This window comes from Chroicocephalus ridibundus, chromosome 9 (genome assembly GCF_963924245.1).
Source record: "Chroicocephalus ridibundus chromosome 9, bChrRid1.1, whole genome shotgun sequence".
Taxonomy (NCBI): domain Eukaryota; kingdom Metazoa; phylum Chordata; class Aves; order Charadriiformes; family Laridae; genus Chroicocephalus; species Chroicocephalus ridibundus.
The window spans coordinates 45,974,512-45,994,141 of record NC_086292.1 but is presented as its reverse complement, the minus strand read 5'-3'; the positions used below and the strand labels follow the sequence as shown (position 1 = coordinate 45,994,141).

Here is a 19,630-nt window from a genome sequence, read left to right as displayed (position 1 = left end):
GCTTTGTTCCATAAGGTGTTTTTCTTCCTAAATGAAACCCCAGTGTAATTTCCTGTATAATTACCCTTGATGCAATCCTGCCATTGGAGTTTCCCTCAAGGGAAAGAGCTTTGGGTAGACAATGGTAAACATAGGCTGGCTGCAGCGGTGGCAGTGTCCCAAGGGACAGTGCAGCAATTCCAAGAGGCTTTTGGGTAGTGAGATTGGAGTCAGAAAGTTCAAATCTAGAGAAGAAAAGAAAAAAAAAAAAAAAAAGGCTTGTAACAAAACAATTGCATGATAAAGTCAAACACAACAAGCATGATCCATGAACAATTCAGAAAGTCAGCTGTCAAACATTCTTAAGACTTTGTGAAAAGAACAGCAAGGAAACACAAATTACCACAATTAGGGTTGGGCACATGGTACTTCCCATGTATAAACTCAGAAAGTTGAAGTTGAATGTGTAAGTTTAGAATCTGACAGTATAAAATTAACTGGACCCAAATACCCAGGTGAAAATATTATAGCTCAAGCAAATAATAAAAAACAGATATCATAAAACATTTTCAGACACAAAGATGATCTAGACAGATAATTAATAACAATACAAAATTATGAAAAGGACATCAGTAGTATTTTACTAAAATATTTCAGTAACCAATCCAGCAGGATAGCTAAGCTCACTAAAAAAGCCCAAACTCCACCATCAGCAAAAAGGGATCTGAAATATTTAGAATTACTTGAAATACAATCCAACCTAGCATAATTCTCACTGGTCCAACCAAAGAGACCACTCTACAAAGATCAATACATTCATAATCTCTTAAGTGTGCCCCCACAGTTTACAAGACGCCACCATTTTCACCAAAAGGGACTCCAGGGTCATTTTATAGGAAAGAGCAATTATTTTCTCAGGCTTGGCCCAAGCGACATAGTGTTTTATAAAAAAATTAAAGCCAACATGCTAATCTCCATCTAGAAACTGAGAGACAGCCCAGACAGGTGAATGAGTTTAGGTGCTGAGTAATCAAGACAAGATGCAGTACCCAATAAATCAGTTTTGCAATATCACACTAGTTTCAGCTTTCAAACACTGTAAGGATTAACCCCATACACAATGTACCACAACAGCCTCAACTGAGACGACAGGCACGACGAACAGTACATTTGCGTCAGAAAGAAAAGGTCACATTCTGTAGCCAAGCAAAGATTGAGGGAAAGTAGTCTAGTCACTTCTGTCATACTTACCTAGCAGCCGCCAAGTATTTAACAGCACCCTTGAAACTGCAAATTTAGGCAATGATAGATCAAATCTGCTGCTTTAATCATATGTGCCACCTGCTTCCCCAGCACACCATTATCTTACACCTGTCTGAACTATGCATTACTCCTGCCTCACTGAAGTGTGGGTGTTGCCGGTGGTAATGCACATAAGTCTTTAATAAGGTCACTCAGAATAAGAAAATATATATGTGTGTGTGTATATGTATACATAAATATATAAAAAGACTTCACAGTACAGTGTAGCAAACTAGAAGTAGGCAAGACAGTTAAAAAATGTTTCACCATGTTTTTCAGGTTCTGCACCTTGGCTGTAACCAGATATAGTTCTCACAGTCTCGTATAAACGATCTACGAACCATTTCTCAAACTGATTTTACAATGGTATCTTGCTGTTTCCAAACCAAACTTCACCAACATCTTCAGGAACCACATTCACACTGTCGTATTCCAGAAATTATTGTGCAAGTCACAGCTGTGTGAGAAAAGTAGTTACTGATGGTCTTGTACCTGATGTTCTCCAACTCCTTTTCAAAGACTAGAATTTTCCAAATCAAAATGAAACAGCATCCATCATTGTGTAGTTTTGGTGCATCCGATATCCTGATACTAAACAACTAAAAACCTCCCATCTCCCCCTCCGTATGCAGAAATATAAAAAAAGACACAACCTCAAACTGGTCAATTCATCAGTAAGTACATCTACAACACTCCACAAAGCAGTGCCATTTCCTGTGAACACAGGCTTGTACATTTATCCCACCCCTCAACATGAAGCTTCTTCCCTTCAGTGTATTTGCTGCCAACCTCCTCATATGCTGTTCCCGGCAAAGCAATAGTTCGGCAGTTATGATTTCCTCCAGTGGCCATGGTACAAGTGACCCCTCACAATAACCCTCTAATCTTCCCATTGTAACTCTCTACCCTTCTGCTTCCTACTGTCACCTCTAAAGCTAACAAATTCCCAAGATGCCTTGATTAGGGGAGAGTCACAATACATCTAAATCTGACAAAATCTGAATCTGCAGGTTATCATCAGATAGTACTAACTCATGTGACTGCACGATGCATAACCAGATGAGCCAAGGGCCACTTTACAGCAAAGAGCCTGAACTGGGGCAGAACTAAAACAGCTCAGCTGTCACGTTGTACTGAAATGGCCAAGGGCTGCTAGCATTTCTTTTGCCTTATGTATAACAAGTCTGCCAGTTTAGGAGTGTGCTGCCTGGCGAGAAGTTGCATTGTTGGCTGATGCATCTCATCTTGCCTCAGGAACTGTATTTCTCATCTCCTATTTCCATTAAAGAGTTTCTCCTGCAAAAAGCGTCCTTCTTTATACAGTCCTCAAGAAAGAAACCATTTGTAAGCACCATTCGACCTTAGAAACAGTCTTTGGATCTCTGGTTTTTGATATTGGACATTTTTGTTCTAACACAACATTTCAAACATAATTTGATCAAATAAAACTTTTAAAATATTAATCTTTACCCAGCTCTTTGAAGAGCTATTTGAAATGTTCCGATGATTGCCAGAAAAGCACTTCCTGTAATCTGAGGAATGCGGAAATATCATACCTTTTAAAAATCTGTAGTAGGCGTTATAGAGGGTCCTCATGGCCAGTTCTTGCAAAGGCAGCACATGATCTGTTTCTGTCCCTATAGATTTCACCTCTGCTGGCAGGAACACAGTTAACTGGCCCGACGAAAAAGAAAGCAGTTTCACCTCTGAAACTTGAATTGGGGAACCACAACTAGAAGGACACAAGAGATTTAGAAAGTGGTTAGGAAAAAAAATAATAAAAGTAACTTATGGGGAAACCCAGATGACCAATCCAGAGTATGCCTGATACTGTTCTTCAGTGCAGCACCCTTCAAGGATACCTTGCAGAGTACAATACATGTTGGGGTTGGACCAGATGACCTTTAAAGGTCCCCTCCAACCCAAACTATTCTATGATTCTATGTTGACACACATTTTCTATAGATTAGCACCTTCTGTGATGTGCTAGTTGTGAGACAGCTGGAGGTCTTTACTTATCAAGTAACATACAAAAGCTGGAGAAATAAGAACACAATCCCAAGGAGGTGAACAAAGTGCACTACGTGTCCCTAACTTTGCCAACACACGAATCTCTTTTAGCCTCTGAATGCTATTATTACTAAATATGTTACATAGAGGAGCAGTTTCATACCCAACAGTTGGCCTCATGCGTCTGGATCAACCAGTTGAGAATAGTAAAGGATTTCTCAACTATAATACTTGAGGCAAACTACAACCACCAAAAAAAACCCAAAACAATTTAAGTGCCACTGAGTGGTTCTGTACTATACTTTTCCTCACCCAGCTTCCTTGGAGGGTGCAGGGAGGTCGGTGAAGGAAAAATAAAGAGTAGCCTAAGCTGTAGTAGAAATATACCCTAGAAAGCCCACTAGCCTTTATCCTTCTCAAATCATACAAGGAAAAGAAAGGTTATTTGGATCCAAGGAGAGAAACGTAGCTTGTAGTAAAAATAACAACTCTTTACGTGATCCTTGTTGCAAGCTATCATACCAAAGAGACACACATAGGAAAATTCTACTAAGAGGTTGGGGAAGTCAACAGGGGAATCGGAATTGTTTATGACAACTTAAATTTGAAGCCAAGAGCAACTTGTTAGGGCCAGTCTTAACAAATGGAACAGAAACACAAATTCGTCAGCCTTCGCAGATATCGGACCTAAAACTGAGGTAACTACACTTAACCTTATCAGATGTGAAAGAAAGCTCTCAGTACTTCTCTGATAACAAAGACTCTCATCTCTTCTGATTAAAGGAAAGATAGCCCAGAGAAACAAGCAAAAAAGAGCAGCATCAAACAGCAAGTCAATAAGCCTCTTGTTAAATATTTAATACTTTCCCACAAACCATTAATGGGGTTAAAATATAATTGGGAATTCAGCAATCCAATATTCCAACAATCCATTCCCCAGCAATCCATACCCAATGAGTCAGCTATCACAACAAATATGTCTATAATGTTGTATTTTCAAGCTGATTGACTGATCACCAACCTAGCTAGAAGATACACCCACAAACTCACTACAGTTTCTGCAGTTCAGAGACTGGCCATTTGGTCTACTTTATGTAAACTTTAATGCCTGACCGCAACACTGAAAAACAAAGTAAACAAGCAAAACAGACCATCAAGAGGAATAATCTAAGAGATATACACCCTTAAATCAGGATGGATTAGGGAATGAATCTCAACCTATGGGTAATACTGGGTGCAAGAACAAAGAATTAAAAAAAAACCCACACAAAATCCTTGGAGGTTAAAAAGTGGAATAGAAGATGCTCTACCCAGCTGGAAAAAATGGAACTACAGAAGAACCCTGGTGAATAAATAACTGAGGAGAGAAAAAAAGCTGTGACCACCTATTGGCTGCCTTCAACAAGACTGACAGATATCTAGCTGGAGACTATGAAATCCAATCTGCAAAAAATAAGATCAAAATTTATTTTGAGTGGTGAGATCATCACCTCTTACATAAAAGACTTTTTCAGTCAGTCTGACTGCAGGATTCCCAGACAGAGATTCATTACTTACACAATGCAATTTATATTCTATTTTCAGAAATCTAGCTTTATGTTAGTAACAGCAGCATGTCAGATTTTATTCTCCAGTGGATGACCAGACAGAGCACTAAAGCCCGGATCTTCAACTCTCGCCTGACCCATGAAAACCTTGCACTGGTTACTAATGCTGTCTTGGAAAGAACACAGAAATTCTTCACATGGTCATTATTACACAATTTTAACATCACTCAGCACAATCAAATAAGAGCTTTGGTTTCTTAATAATATAAATAAGTGCTCTTCCTATGTTGAAAATTTTCCTTAAAAATAATCTATTATATTTCAAGATGGTTTCAGAACATAAAGACAAATATCTGCTACACAAATACAAAATACAAATACTGTGTTGCTTGCTAAAAATAATCTCTTTTTATTCTTTATTATTAAGGAAAAAAAAAATATTTTTTTATTCCACAGAAGCATTACAAGAATTAATTTCATTGCAACAATTTTTGGTCTCTTCTATACTAGATTTTTAAGACTCTCCATCAGAGATACTAACAGCTAGCCTCACCAGGAGCGTACATGTGATGACAACAAAAACAACTGGTAATATCTTCACAAAAGATCAGGGCAAAGATAAAATTATTTTGACTGAGTATAAAATAAGGACTTAAAAACATTTTAAAAAAATAAAGATACGGTTGTTGAAAATCACCTGAAATAGACAGCACAGTTGGACCAAACCTGTTGGAAGATTTCCTGCATTGTCACTAGTGGTTTTGGTCACAATCAATACGGCTCTGTTATCTTTAGGATCAATTTAATGTCTGTCTTACAATTTACAATCAGTTCTGAAAGAACAAAGGCTAGAAATTATTTTTCCAGAAAAACAAAATTAGTAGGATCTTGAGACTGCACACAGTTCAGCAGAATTATAATCCAACTATAAGTATTTAAATATCACACAGCCAGCTGACACAAGAATATTAGAAAAACCTTAAAATGCCAAGACTCAGCATCTCGCATATTGCAGTAGAGTGCAGGCTGTAGAGAGGGAATTTATATTTAATGCAAGATTTGCTGAGAGCGAGCATACCAGAAATTTATAATTAGATGGTAATGGGGACAATCCTCTTCTGATCAGTTTTACACCAGTAAGGCTCCATTCATCAGTGGTGCTGATCCTAATTTATGCTAGTGTCAGTGCAGAAAGAATTAAGCTAGTGTCCTAGACAGACCACGTTTTTCCTCACATCCTAACCACAAACATGAGACAGCCTAGGATATTTTTGAAATCCACATGTAAAAATATACCTGTCAATCCATAATTCCTAAAAAAAAAAAAGTTACTTATTTTAGTTAGTAGGTACCAAGACCTACAAGAAGCTGACACTAGGATGTAAAATAAGTGAAGGAGCTGCGTGTGACGTTCCAAGAAATAGCCTATAACTTACAGAAATGTGAGAATTTACAAACTGGTTAGATGCTGCAACACATTAAAAAAAAAAAAAACCCGTTTTGTTCATTCTTTAGTTCTGTAAATTCTGTGAAGCTTACATTTTTGGCCAGCCTTTAAATGCTGCTAGCACTCAGCTTTAGGCCTTACATTATCATTACAAATTCCTTCAGAATAACTGCACTGTCTCTTACGGCTTAAAAGGAAAATACTGAAAGTCAGCAATTAACACAGAAGACTTATTACAAAACGAAAACAGAACTGGGAGCTGCAGTAATTCCCTCAAAGTAACATCAGTTCTGAATCAATCACACACACAAATCAGTTTTGTCACACAGGAAGATATTTTATGAGAAGTTTTATAAGGAACAGGTATGCAAGACATCTGAATTAATTCATACCTACCCACTGCAACCAATGACTTTATTATACAGATAAGATGGGAGGCCTTTCAGGTGAATATTGTTATCCACGTAAACATATTGTAGCTCCCGAGAACGACCTAAATCTGGGTTTAGAAAACAAGAAAAGTCAGGGGGAGAAGGGATGACATAGCAACAATTATAAGCAAAGCAATTCTCTTCAGTTATAAATAAACTAATCAGACTCAATGTAAGCAAACATAAATTAGTACTTCCCAGTTGTAAAATTTCACCCAATGGTTTTTATTATGGATGAGCTGTTTAGGAAAAAAACAGCTAAAAAGCTGTTTAGAAAATAGCATTTAAAATTACTGAAACAAAACGAAACGCCTTTTCAGTAGCCCTGAAAATCCCGTTATAAATAATTAAATTTTCACATTGACAAACTCCGAAGTCAGTTTGAAGACGCAAAGGGACAATTGATTTCAAGTCTACAGTGCATATTTCAAGTTCATAAGGTCAAACCTGCTTTCATTAACTGGCCTCATGTCACTGAAATCACAACTTCACCATCTTTGGTAAAGTGGTAAAGAAATAAACTAGAATCTCCTCTGTCCAGCTTTTTTTTTTCCCCAAGAAGAGATACTTGTTTGATTCCATTCGCCATAACCAAATACAGCCAGTAATCATTCAGAAACAAGTCTGCATGATGCGGTAATTACAGAACACAAGAAAATACACAAGCATTAAACTGCAGAATATTCTGCAACAAAAGTTGTGGTTACAAGTAAGCGATCAATACATCTGAAGGTGTGCTTCTTACTTTATTTCTGTTAAAATATTCATGTCTGGCAGTCAAAAGAGGCAACTACAGCATGTTTAAGCAATACTTTCACAGACTAGAGATATATTACCATACCTCCAGAAAGGAGCATATAGGTAGGGAATAATTTTATTTTGTTTAGAAAATTAAAGTGGGAAAATGGAACAAAATTAAAGGGCAAAATTTAGGCTTCTAGGAATAATTCTCAGAAACAAGTATTTTGCTTATCAGCAAGATCTAGTCAGTGGTAAAACTGTTTGCTATCAAAAGAAGTGAAAAACATGCCAATGTGAGATGTTTAAAAAGACAATCCAAACAGCGAACTAAAAATAATAGTCAAAAAGAGTTTTGAACTGGCAAGAAAGCTGACATGTAGGATCATCTGGGCAACTCATTTTATCTGTAGCTCCTATGTCATTCAAGCTACTGGGTTAGGAAAAAGGCATATGCATTTAATACAAAGCACAAACCAAGCAAACAATGTTTGAAAGCCTCTCTGCCTGGGAGCGGAGAGCTGCAATCCAGACAAGTTGCATTATGAAAAAAATAAAAAAAAAAAAATAGTATCTGTATGCCTCTCAACTTCTTAAACTTTTACGAGTATGATATAGAAACTAAGCAAAATAAACAGCCATTTGGCTGAAACAGCCACACTGCAAAACAATACTAATATCAACTAATTCCGACTACCCATCTTTATCAACTGTCAGCTACCTTGGTTGGCATAAAGATAAGGATAACCAGAGAAATTAGCATAGCTTCTGTCCCTTTCGTAATCGTGGCCAAGAACAGAATAAAAATCAAAAGAATTTCCATGATATTTCTCAGAAATTCTATCGGGAATAATGATCTCTTATCATTCCCTACCATGACAATAGGTAATACAATCCCTTCTTTATTATTCAATAGTTGTAGTGTACACAAGAGCTCTGGACACCACTTAGTGCAGATAAAGCAAACGATATTTTGAGTGATTCCCCCTCAAATGTTTGGCCATCTTAAAATATACTGAATGCCTTCAGCTGTCACCCACTTGAATGGCAGCTGTAAGCACCAGAAACCTTAAAAGCTCACATTTGAGGAGGAGCTTCAGAGGGTGTGACATTGTCAATTCTTTAATATAAAGAACAAGTGATCATACCAACAGAAAATTAAGAGATTCCTTTTCTGAAATAAAAATGTTAACATAGAAAAATTAAGGTTTGGGTTTGGCTTTTTTTTTTTTTTTTTTTTTTTTTATTACAGGCCCTTGCCCTTCAACAGTCTATGGAGGTTTCATGGACCATAATCTGGGCTTTGTTCTAACCAGAGTCACTGGACATCAGGGGACACGTTCAACCATCAAATGCTTCTTTGACGCTGTCCCAAAGACATTCTAGTTCACAGAGCTATCTGCTGCATCCATCAACTGTCCTGCCCCAAGAAGCAAGTACAAATATCTCTGCTGACTGATGGGCACTGCTGTGAGATGCTGCTGTGCATCGTTATGAGCTAACACCTCAAAAAGATGATTTATTTTGGCTCAGTATTGCAGAGCTGAAAATAGTTTAGTAAAGTTCTGGGATATTTTTAGATGAAACAAAAACATTGTTATCTCAATGAATAAAAATATTGCAATAGTGAGGCACTATAACACCGTAAGATATTTTAAGGCTGGGAAAGCATCAGCCAATAAAATTTAAAGTAGATAGCATGTGCGTGGCACACCTCACGCTTAGAGAATATCGCCTGATGTTGCAGAAGCCAATTATACTAAGAACGGCATAAAACTATGGGTTGCTGGGGTAGCTTGAATGTGCTACTGTTTAACTTATTAATTTAGAGAATGGAAGAAAATTTTTTAAAAGAGGCTCATCTTGCTCATTTCTACACAGATGTATGCAAATGGACTGAAAATCAGGCAAGTCAAAAAAAGCCCTAAAGCTGTTCTTTTCATATGCATTGAGGGGGGAGTTATGCTGCATCTCATCTCTTCCCTCTGTCTTTATCTTATGCTATGTTTAGATTCTAAGTTCTGAGTTGACTGCATTTCCTAGGTAATTAAAGCAAATTTTTGGATGTTAGACAAAATATCTCAGTAGGAAAAATTCAATTCCCAAAGCCAAATAGCCTGTAACGATAAGTGTTCCTTTGATATAGTTTCTTTGCATTAAATAACCGAGCATCTTCTAGTCCCCAAAAGATTTTTTCCAGTTGCAAACATTATCCATAAAGTTTAAATTTAAATAAATCATCACTTTCAAAAGCTCTTTGTATTCCATCCACATTAATTTTTATGTCTTATATCAGTCAACAAATATTGTTAAAAGTTCTCTAAAAAACATGCTTCTGAAGAACTTTGTAAAATAAGGAAGCTGTCCATCTCTGAAAAGGCTAAAGCTACAAAGAAGGTTTTCATGTGGCTTTTGCAAGCACTGTACTGTGTCTAAAACATTTCCACTTTCCTCCTTCCAGGCTCCCAGATCAAAGACCTTTCTCCCAGAAATGACCAAATGCCATGAGTCCTGAACAAACCCCAATTCTATTTTTTTTCTTTTTCTCCCTTTTTCTTTTTTTTTTTTTTTTTTTTTAACCTCAGGGCCCTGCCATATGCATTCCACATGGCTGAAGATGGAACAAAAGCTCTTGTGTGTCTGCACTGATGCTCTTTTAACCATACAGGACACAAAAGCAGCATATACTGAGGTAGAATAAGACCTTTGTTTACTGTGCACTGATAATTACTAGACCCATTTTCTAAACAAAAAGTGCACATAAACCCTCAATAAAAAGTGATATAACACTGAATATTTGCTGTCATAACATCCCCTGTACTGCCAGTACACTGGAGAATTTATGGCCTATTTTAATTGTATTTGTACTTTATTACATAAATCATTTTTATTTTTGCAATGTCATCAGATTCAAATTTCTGCTTGCAGTGGAATTTGTTTTCAGGCACTGGAGCATTTGCTAATGGTAAAATTTTAAAGTTAAATTTCTATCAAAGGATAATTTATATTTTAAGTAGATTGATATAAAATGATCAGTAGTTCCATCTGCCATTCAAGAACAGAATTCCTAAGACCATTTATCAGAGCAGCATGAAAGCTACCCTGACAATATTGGGACTGTCCAGGATGCTGTTTCCAGTTCAACTTACACATAGAATTTGGTTTTTTTTAAAAAAAAAAATTTATTAGGAAGGCCCAAAGGCTCAGATCCGCACAGGCTGTTTCTTTGAATATAAACTCGTATATTCAACAGTTGAAAAAAAAAAATTTTTTTTTAAATATTGGCATATCCAAGAATTAAGTGCATTCTGCAGAACAAATGACTAATTCATTATTGTTTACCCATATGCTTATTTATGTACCAGTTCTGAAAGTGAGAGAGTGGGATCAGGTGTTTTTGTTGTATTTTGTAAAACTGATTAATAATGTTTCACTTTTTTTCTTTAGATGCATGTGCCCACAAACTTCAAAGAATGTACAGGACAGAAAAACCTACATAGTACCTGTCCAGCAGTGCTGTGAAAGTATTGTGCTACTGCTGGAATAAACCTTACACCTATTGATCCAGGAACAGGAAAATGCGGATTTCCATTACAGTTAACAAGAGGCTCTACTGGCAGCTGCAAGGGACATAACTTAGATGAGGAAGAATGGATTCCTTGGCACAGTAGATGTCAACCACCATATGAAATAAAGTAAATCACACTTTAAAAAGCATTAAGCAATATGTTCCAAACATATTTCTTCCAACATGGACGTGTCTAATAAAAAAGAGAAAAAAAAACTCCATTCTGTCAGGAGATGAATAAAATATCCGCTTTTCAACTCAACTCCCTAACTGAAAAAAAATTGATAATTCTTGCTTGAATATCACTTGTAGATATTTCTACAGTATCTTTCACTGTTACTTAAAGTCATTAACTAGTAAAGTTGGATGTAAGAAGACACACCCGAAAAAATAGCCAACATGTGCAGCTAGCAGAAATAATGCTACAATTATGCCTTAACTTCAGTAATACTCCAAGAAAAATATTTTCTCATACAACAGAAGATAGATTTAATCTTTTTGCTTTTCAATGCACTAACTCTCTGTTCTACTTTATTTCATCACATCTTGACCACTCTGAGGCCTTCTGATTCTTCAGAGGAAGGATTAAACATTTACATTTATACTGTGCTGCTTTCCTCTGAACTCTAGGATTTATGATTCAGTTTCATATCCACAGATAGCAAATTATCTCCAAATGTTCACGAGTGAGTCACTATTAAGAACTACTGAACAAGGTCAATTGACAGTCTTTGATGTTTCCCGTTATTTTAAAGGTTCCTTTTGAATGTTTTGAATTTGAGTCTAAAAATAAAGAAAAAAGAAGGTGTGTCATTATATTAGAGATTTATTTCCTCCTTTTGAACTTAAAACACTTCAGCAGATCTATGGCTCATCCAGGTACTAGCGCAAAAGTAGCAAAAACTTTTAATCTTTAATATTTCACATCTCATCTTACCGAACAGCATCTTATTTTTGCAAAATTAAAAAGATTCAACTTCCTATCTCATGAAATGCAGTTAGAAATATTTGCCAAAATAGAGGAAATTACTTTGCTTAGTTTAGTTTGTACTATGGAATCTGGACAATGCATCCTGGAACTCATTTTCTAATTTATATAATGACATATGTTGGGACATAACCAAAACACTATGCGTAGAGACATTATTTCTACTTACTTTCCAGTAATACAAACTAAGGTGCTAAGAAAATCAGAAAGATCATAAACTTCTTTAAAGACTAAATTGCTAGTACTGAAAAAATTAAGTTAAACCTATACAAATGTAATTAATTTAGAAATTATTATCTCATTTTTAGCCACCTCAATTTTCAGCTTCTTGTCAATGTGATTATCATAACTTCATCTGCACCTAATTAACACTAAACTCCGTATTCTAGAAAAACTATTAATGGCTATGCAAATGACATGACAGATCTGCATGTGTGTCTATATTTCAGCAGCGATCAGCCCATGGCAGGGCTAAAAAGTAGCAAACGCAGGGAAGAGGACTTGCTTTTCACAAACAGAATATACAGTCTGCGCTTACTGACAGCACAACTACTTCCCACAACAAACCACCACACACTGACTGCACCTCCTACTCTCGAAGGCCTGCTCTGACACTTCCAGACTTCGAAAGAATTGAGAGAAAGGCAGATAAATTCTCTCCTGTGCTACTACCATGGAAGTTCTGATGGATGCCAATATACAGCACAAACTAAACCTTTGCTAGATTATGCAGTACTGACATTCCTAATGATGAAAAATAATTTATGTAGGGGCAAACGGGATTCCACAGCAATTTTTAAACCGTAGCTGAAGAATCTTAGTTAAATCATCAGATCCAGCAAACAGAAACAGATCATTACCCAAAGTGGTGGAACTCAGATTACATAGTACTATATTTAAATACAACATCATTTAAACTTTTTTACCCCTCAGTTAGCTAAAAATAAAGCAAATTTGATAGTTGACCTATTGCTTTAAAACAGACATGAAACCTTAAGCTGCTTTTTTTGTTTGTTTATTAACAATTTCAACAATATGACAACTCCATTAACAGAGTTTGTAGCGACCACCAAAGAAAATCACTTGGTTTTGTGTGTGTTTGTTGTTGTTTTTTTCCTTTTTGGGATGGAAAATTTGTTTTCCTGTCTCTTCTCTGACCCACCCCCCCAGCCCAACGGTGGTGGTGACTCACCAAGTGGCAAAAATGCAAGGCGGTTTCCAGCCATGGAGAGCTCATTGAGGCTTGGTAGTTGGCACAGGTGGCGGGGAACATACCACAGGTGGTTTCGGTCTGCAGTCAAGTACTGCAGCGAAAGGCACATATGCAGCCTTTCAGGTAACGTTATCAAACGATTGGTTGAAATATCCAGCGTCTGCAGCTCCCTCAGGTCTCCAACCTCTACAATCCAAACAGGAGGCATTGAGAATTATTAATGTAACAACATTAATAATTCACAAACAAGACCACAAAAAAACCCACCCCTCACATAAATCAAAAACAAAGGTCATCAGTTAGCTGTGCTGTTTTTCTCCTAAGATACTGCTCTAGCAATCTGTGTTCAGAACTGATACTAATAATCTCTATCATCTTTATATTTCAAATGTTTTTTTATGAAGAACAGTTATCAGTTAAGCAGTACATATAAATATGAGATCTCTCAAGATAGAGCATTCCTGAATTGTAGCAATTACTACTGACAAAAATATCTAGCAGTTTCCTGGTCCTAAATTAGAACTAGAAAAAAAAACCCAAAACAAAACACATTACATAGTGTGCTGTTATTGAGGGTGTTTTGCATGACCCCCAAACTCATGCAAATTCAAATTTTATATTTTTTTTTTTTTTAATTTTGAGGATGCAGGGCTTATATCCACCTTACTTAAGATTTTCTTGCAATGAGACTTACAAATACATGCATAGCACTTCTTGCTTAGTGACAGTCTTTCACCAAGCATGCTTAGGAACAACAGCTCTGTCTTCATAATACAATTCAAAAGACCTAGTTGAAATTAGAAAAGAAATTTCTTAATAACCTGTAAGTTATTTTGTAGGAAGGTATTACAGTAAGTTCTAACCTACAGTTGCAATAATTACAGCTTCTAGAGATCATCTTTTTTAACATTTTAAGAATTTTTAAAGTACATTTTGTGTTTTAAATAGTATTGTCTGATTTTTTTTATGTAGGTAATAAAAGAAATTCTTAAAAGTCTGCAATAGCTGATCACACAGGTAGCCTCACTTGTGCAACAGAGTGATTTTCCTTGTGTCTGGCCTGTGGGACAAAGATGCACCTCTCTAAGGACTAACAGATCCATTAAGCAGCTCTACAGGTTATCTCATTGTTTATTTAGTTATGCTTTTACAGTTACTCTAAAAATTGGATAATTCTATAAATTATTATCCCCAAACATGGGGAAACACTAAACAGTTTTGCGTTGTTTTTGAATACTTTACAGTAATGAAACCAGCTCGTGAAGTGCTTGGTGCCCCTAATTCTTACTGCAGTTCTCAGCATCTTGCAGCACCAAATGTACTTTGCTCTTGGCTGAATGAAACCAGCTCTTGCATCTGATAGCTGCTAAAACAAGATTCACTAGAATTTTCTACACTGAAAACACCAGACAATCTACACAGTCCACAGTCTGCACAGTTTACAGCTCTAGCGCCCATTTTTTTTTTTAAAGATATAAATAGGGTAACACTGTTTAAGTTAAAGCTGAACAGAACCTGTTATGCCCTTAAGCTCTCTCTGCAGCAAGAGCTAGAAAATTCTCTATTCCCCGAGTTCTGAGGTAGCACTTTGCGTACTACACCCAAAGAAGAAAAAACACTACATTAATTTCAAGCTGTCTTCTACACAATGGGAAAAAGAAACGGCAAATCTGAAGCTGACCTTGGGAAAACTGCTATGGTACTTTCACGACTGAAAACATGAAGAGGAAAAAAGGGGAAGTTATAATTGAGTATTAGAGATTCTCACAAAAGTACTAATTAAACAAAATGCATGTGCACATTTAAAAGGAGTTTCTGCCCACTGCAAACAAACCCAGCATTAGCTACAATAAAGAATCAACAACATAGTATATCCATTCTTTTATAAAATATTACTGACAGAAGCAGCTGCTATACACAGATGATCACATTCTTCAAACCTCTTAGTTTCGATGTCAACCGGAATCATAAGCTTTGTTTTAAAAGCATTTTGTTTTTTTTACTACAAGATTGAAAATGAATGGCAAAAGCAAAATAATCACTACTAAATAGCAAAAGACTACTGTGCAAAAGAACTTCAGTAGAACTCATTTTTAAAGAGTTTTATATTCATCACAAACAAAGCCATATGCTTGAAAACAGTGACAGGAAAAGAGCCACCTACATTCAGCCAAACCACTGACCACATGCAGTCAATAATAGGCCTAGCTATTTTCATGCACTAACCTTTTTCTCTGCCACTAAAAACAGTTTTCTAATTCAGTTTAGGTCCAAAATCCCATAAATGTTACGGTTGGCAAAGCTGGCAGAGTTTCAAAGGCATTGCTAGAATGATATGTTTCAAATCTAAGAGGAAATAAAAGTATTCTCACTTTATCCTTCATCCAAAAAACACATACTTGCCCAAAACTTCATCCTCTCTACCTTAATCTTCCAATGCATACCAGATGTAAACATCCACTTTCAACATACAGTGCCATATGTTACAGAAACACCCACCAACCCATGATGAAGTTAAAAAGTAAACCAAACAACTTAAAGTGCCATCAGATTAAAGGTATAACCCCCAGACTCCCCATCATAGTGTTGAAAGCTCATTTTGAAGAACATGCTCAGACTTTTACTAATGACACCAAATTGCTTTCAATCTCATTAAAGCAAAGGAAAACAATAAAGAGGAATAACGCAAAATATAAACAGTCCATTAATAAGTTTTTCAAGCTTTTACTTACTAAATACTATTATCCATGCTTTAAAAATCTTGCAACATAAATACTGAAGGATGCCTTGGCTAACAAACACAGCGAAAGCCTTACAAATCTCTCTCTTGCTATCACCTCATCAAGCACTAGGGCATATATGAGATGGACTGGGGAAATTTCAGGCAGACCTAGAAAAGATAGCTATTCCCAAATAAAAAGAACTGACAAAGAAGGGCCTGTTATTCAGAAATCTCTTCCCCGCCCCGCCCCCACCTCCAAGGATAAGCGAGACAAGCATTATACATCACCATTAAACCACATTGAGGAGTTCCAATTACTTTTAAATGAAATTCATAAATGTATAATTTAAAATTTATATTAGCTCCAGGATATCAAAATCAGCATGGAAGAGCACTGAGCCCCATTTTGATACGAGAAGCCAGAGAAAAAAATCCTCAGTAGCTTTGCTAAACCTCTAATGCGGAGAGACCTGAGTCCAAACATGAAGTTCCTGTGCCCGTTCTTGGACCCAAGTATTTCAGCCGTGTCCATCTGCATGGATTACTGCCTTCACATACAGCCGGGCAATTCCATGGCTTGGCCATATGGTACAAACGTGTTCATGGTGGAGTACACATAAAGTGTCTGACAGACTGTAAATCCACACACTACCATACTTCACAGAAACTTAAACACAGGCTTATACCCAGAGTCCTGCCTACAGCCTTCCAAAGGTGGTTTCAGTGACACAGACGTACACATAAATACTTCAGACTGTATTCTAAAATGGCTAGCAATTGAGTAATTAATTAATCTTTTTCATCCTTGATAATTAGAAGATTCAGAATTGATTACCGTGGCTCCAAAAAGCAGCCTTTGCGTTCAGGGTAATAGCTTTCCCGGCCACTTGGAGAAAGGGACAAGTGAACTGTCATCCTACGCGTTTGGGTTTTCAAAAGAAAAACCACCAAACAGGTTTATGTCTCAACACAAAGAGAAAAGAAACATCAGATTTAAAAGGATGTGAAATCTTGAAAGAATTTCAGGAAGTTTCCAAAGTTATTGACCTTCTAGCAAAACTGATTACATTTGTATAAACATACCTAGCACCAGGAAAAAAGAAAAAAATCTATTTATGATTCAGGTGGTTTAAATGCCAGTTTTTAAAATTAATTCCATGGTTTTACATGAAGGAAAAAAAACCATCTGGAAGTAAGCAGCCTATACAACATGTAATAGTTGCCAAAGGCAATTCAAACTTCCTTAACCTTCTGAGGGTACAGGCATCACCAGCTGCATAACTCAAAAATAACAGTTTTCTTTACATTTGAAGAGCAATCCCACCTTTCCCTGTTGGGCCATAACCCAAAATTTCATCCAAAGATATATGAAACACATACACAATTGGATCTGAGTGTATGGACGGCATGGATTTACTTTAAATCAAACGCTATCTGAGTCTTTCCATCCAAGTAAAGAAAAAGAGGGGACAGGAAAGTGCTACAGACCTACCTGCATGAGAATGCACCTCAAAGCAGGATATTAAGAGAAAGCAGAGAACCTACAAGGAATGGAAAAAGGGACTGATCAGCAAAGAGAGCTGGCACTTAGAGGTCAGGCCGCAGAAGTTAAATTAAAACTGCCAGGAGGCCAGGAAAATAGGAACTCACAGACAAACAAAAGGTTTCTCAACAAGAAATAAAGAACAAGAAATGAAGAACTGGTGTCAACATGGGGTAGAAATTAGGATGCCAGACCAAATATTAAATTAGCTTTTTGCATCATTTTTTCCTGTAAGGATAATGCTGTGTATGAGGACAGAGACAGAATACCTCATGGGAACAAGGACAAAGCACTGAAAATTACCACATCCATGAAATGAGGCTGCTTAAAAAATTTCCATCCCAGAATACTGAAAAAATGGGTTATATATCAAAATTGCAAGCTCAGGCATGAGGATTCTCAATGAATAAGACATTTTCTGGGATAGCAGCCTAGGGCTGGACAAGAAATGTAGAACCTGTGCTCAAAAAAGCCCTCTTAACATCAACTCGGCACTCTTCGGTATCTTAGAACAATTGTTCTAAGGGGAAGAGCAACCAAGGGTAACCAATGACGGGAGCGTCAACAGGAAGCAGACTGAAAATGCAACCCAGATCTTTCCAAATGTAAATCATGTTATACTGGCCTGTCTGTCTTTGATGAAATTTCTTGGTCAACGATAACACATGAGTACGACATCTCATGGTAAATTACTGGGATGGAGACAACATTACTAGTGGTGGTGCTCCTCAAGGGTCTACTTTGTTTAGAATTTCCATTTTCTACTTTGGTTAAAAAAAATACTAGGTTTTGGTTTGCTGTTGACACAAGCATTTAAAGTACTGCTGATGTGATAGAGAACCTAATTATCATACAGGAAGAAGAGCAAGAACATTTAGATTAAAGTGATTGAGATAGAATGAAAAATAACAGAAAATAAGCATGATAAGAAGGTGCTGCGAGTCAGGCCTCTGCTTGAAACAATGAAGGAAGAGGAGGTCTGGCTGTACAGGTTCACCACCTAAGGATAATGAGCCACCAGTGAAAATAATTAACTTCTAGATATAGCCATCACTGTATTAGGAGCAAGAAAGTATGTTAATACACCTTTGTATTGTAGGCAATAACGATGATCTTGCTATTATCACACAAATATTTACATATGCCACCCTGCCACCAGAGGGACACAGAAGTGATCCTCTCTTGCCTGCCACCCACTCCGCTATGCCAGCAGCACGTTGTCACTGTTCCAAGGCTGCAGCACTCTACTAAAAATCTTTGCTACATACAATGGAGTAGTGCTTTCCAGCTTTGGTACTCAGAGGGACATATTCTTACAAATCCTTACAGAATCAAGCACTGCGATGACTGGCTGCAATTTTGAAGCACTGGACTTCAAGCACCCAGTGATCTCCCTCTATCCTGGGGTCTAAAAAAAAGTTGCTTCAGGAAAGGAATAGAAGGTAGCCACTAGAAGTGTCTACCATACTTCACCCTTGAAATAACGTTTTAATCGACTTCCATGAACCTGAGTACAAGATGCATTTTCCTATTAGACCTGTAAAAACATGTGATGGTGAGTAAAAGGTGTCTGAAGTCTTTCATACTTAAAAAGCTTATTACCTGTCCCGTTAGGAAAAAAAAATGCAAGTCTCTATATATGCCTGTGAATGAATTGTGATACTATTATCAGTTTCAAACTGTAATGGACAGGAAATATAAGTTTAAATCACTAAGAACTTGATGGAAAAGATCTCCTTTAGATCTGCTCTGGGATGTCTCAGAAGGACTTAAATAGATTTTAAGATGGTTGAAACAAATTAAATAGCCTATTATATATTACATTACATTTACTGTCCTACCATGCAGCTCACATTTCATAGCCTATAAAAATTATATTTTCTAGCACAAATTGGCACTTATGATAGACCTGTGCCATCTTCAAACAAGGAAGTTTGACCGTAACTGAAAATTGCCATCATTAAAGGACAAAAAGGGGGAGGCAAACTGTATCACATTTACATTTTGACATGGCTGTACGCAGATCTGTTACTGCATTGTAAGTGAGAGAGCTTAAAAAAATATTCTGTTTCTCAAGCCTAAAAGAACTGAAGATTATTTTTTTCCTTGTATTTTTCCCATGTAGGCTAATATTTGCTCAAT

General features: G+C 36.7%; 1 protein-coding gene across 4 annotated transcripts in view; it reads right to left on the bottom strand.

The window, feature by feature from the left end:
* The window catches only part of LRRC28 (leucine rich repeat containing 28), a 54,509-nt gene that overhangs the window by 7,368 nt on the left and 27,511 nt on the right, over positions 1 to 19,630 (bottom strand). For 3 of the 4 annotated variants that reach the window (XM_063345987.1, XM_063345986.1, XM_063345988.1), the window contains 4 exons: positions 13,203 to 13,409; positions 6,682 to 6,784; positions 2,838 to 3,013; positions 65 to 224 (listed from right to left, as the gene is read on the bottom strand). In XM_063345987.1, the coding sequence (XP_063202057.1) occupies positions 65 to 224; positions 2,838 to 3,013; positions 6,682 to 6,784; positions 13,203 to 13,409 (646 nt within the window). Of the gene's footprint in view, positions 1 to 64; positions 225 to 2,837; positions 3,014 to 6,681; positions 6,785 to 13,202; positions 13,410 to 17,437; positions 17,483 to 19,630 lie in introns of those variants that run through there. The other variant, XM_063345989.1, reaches the window with a different exon arrangement.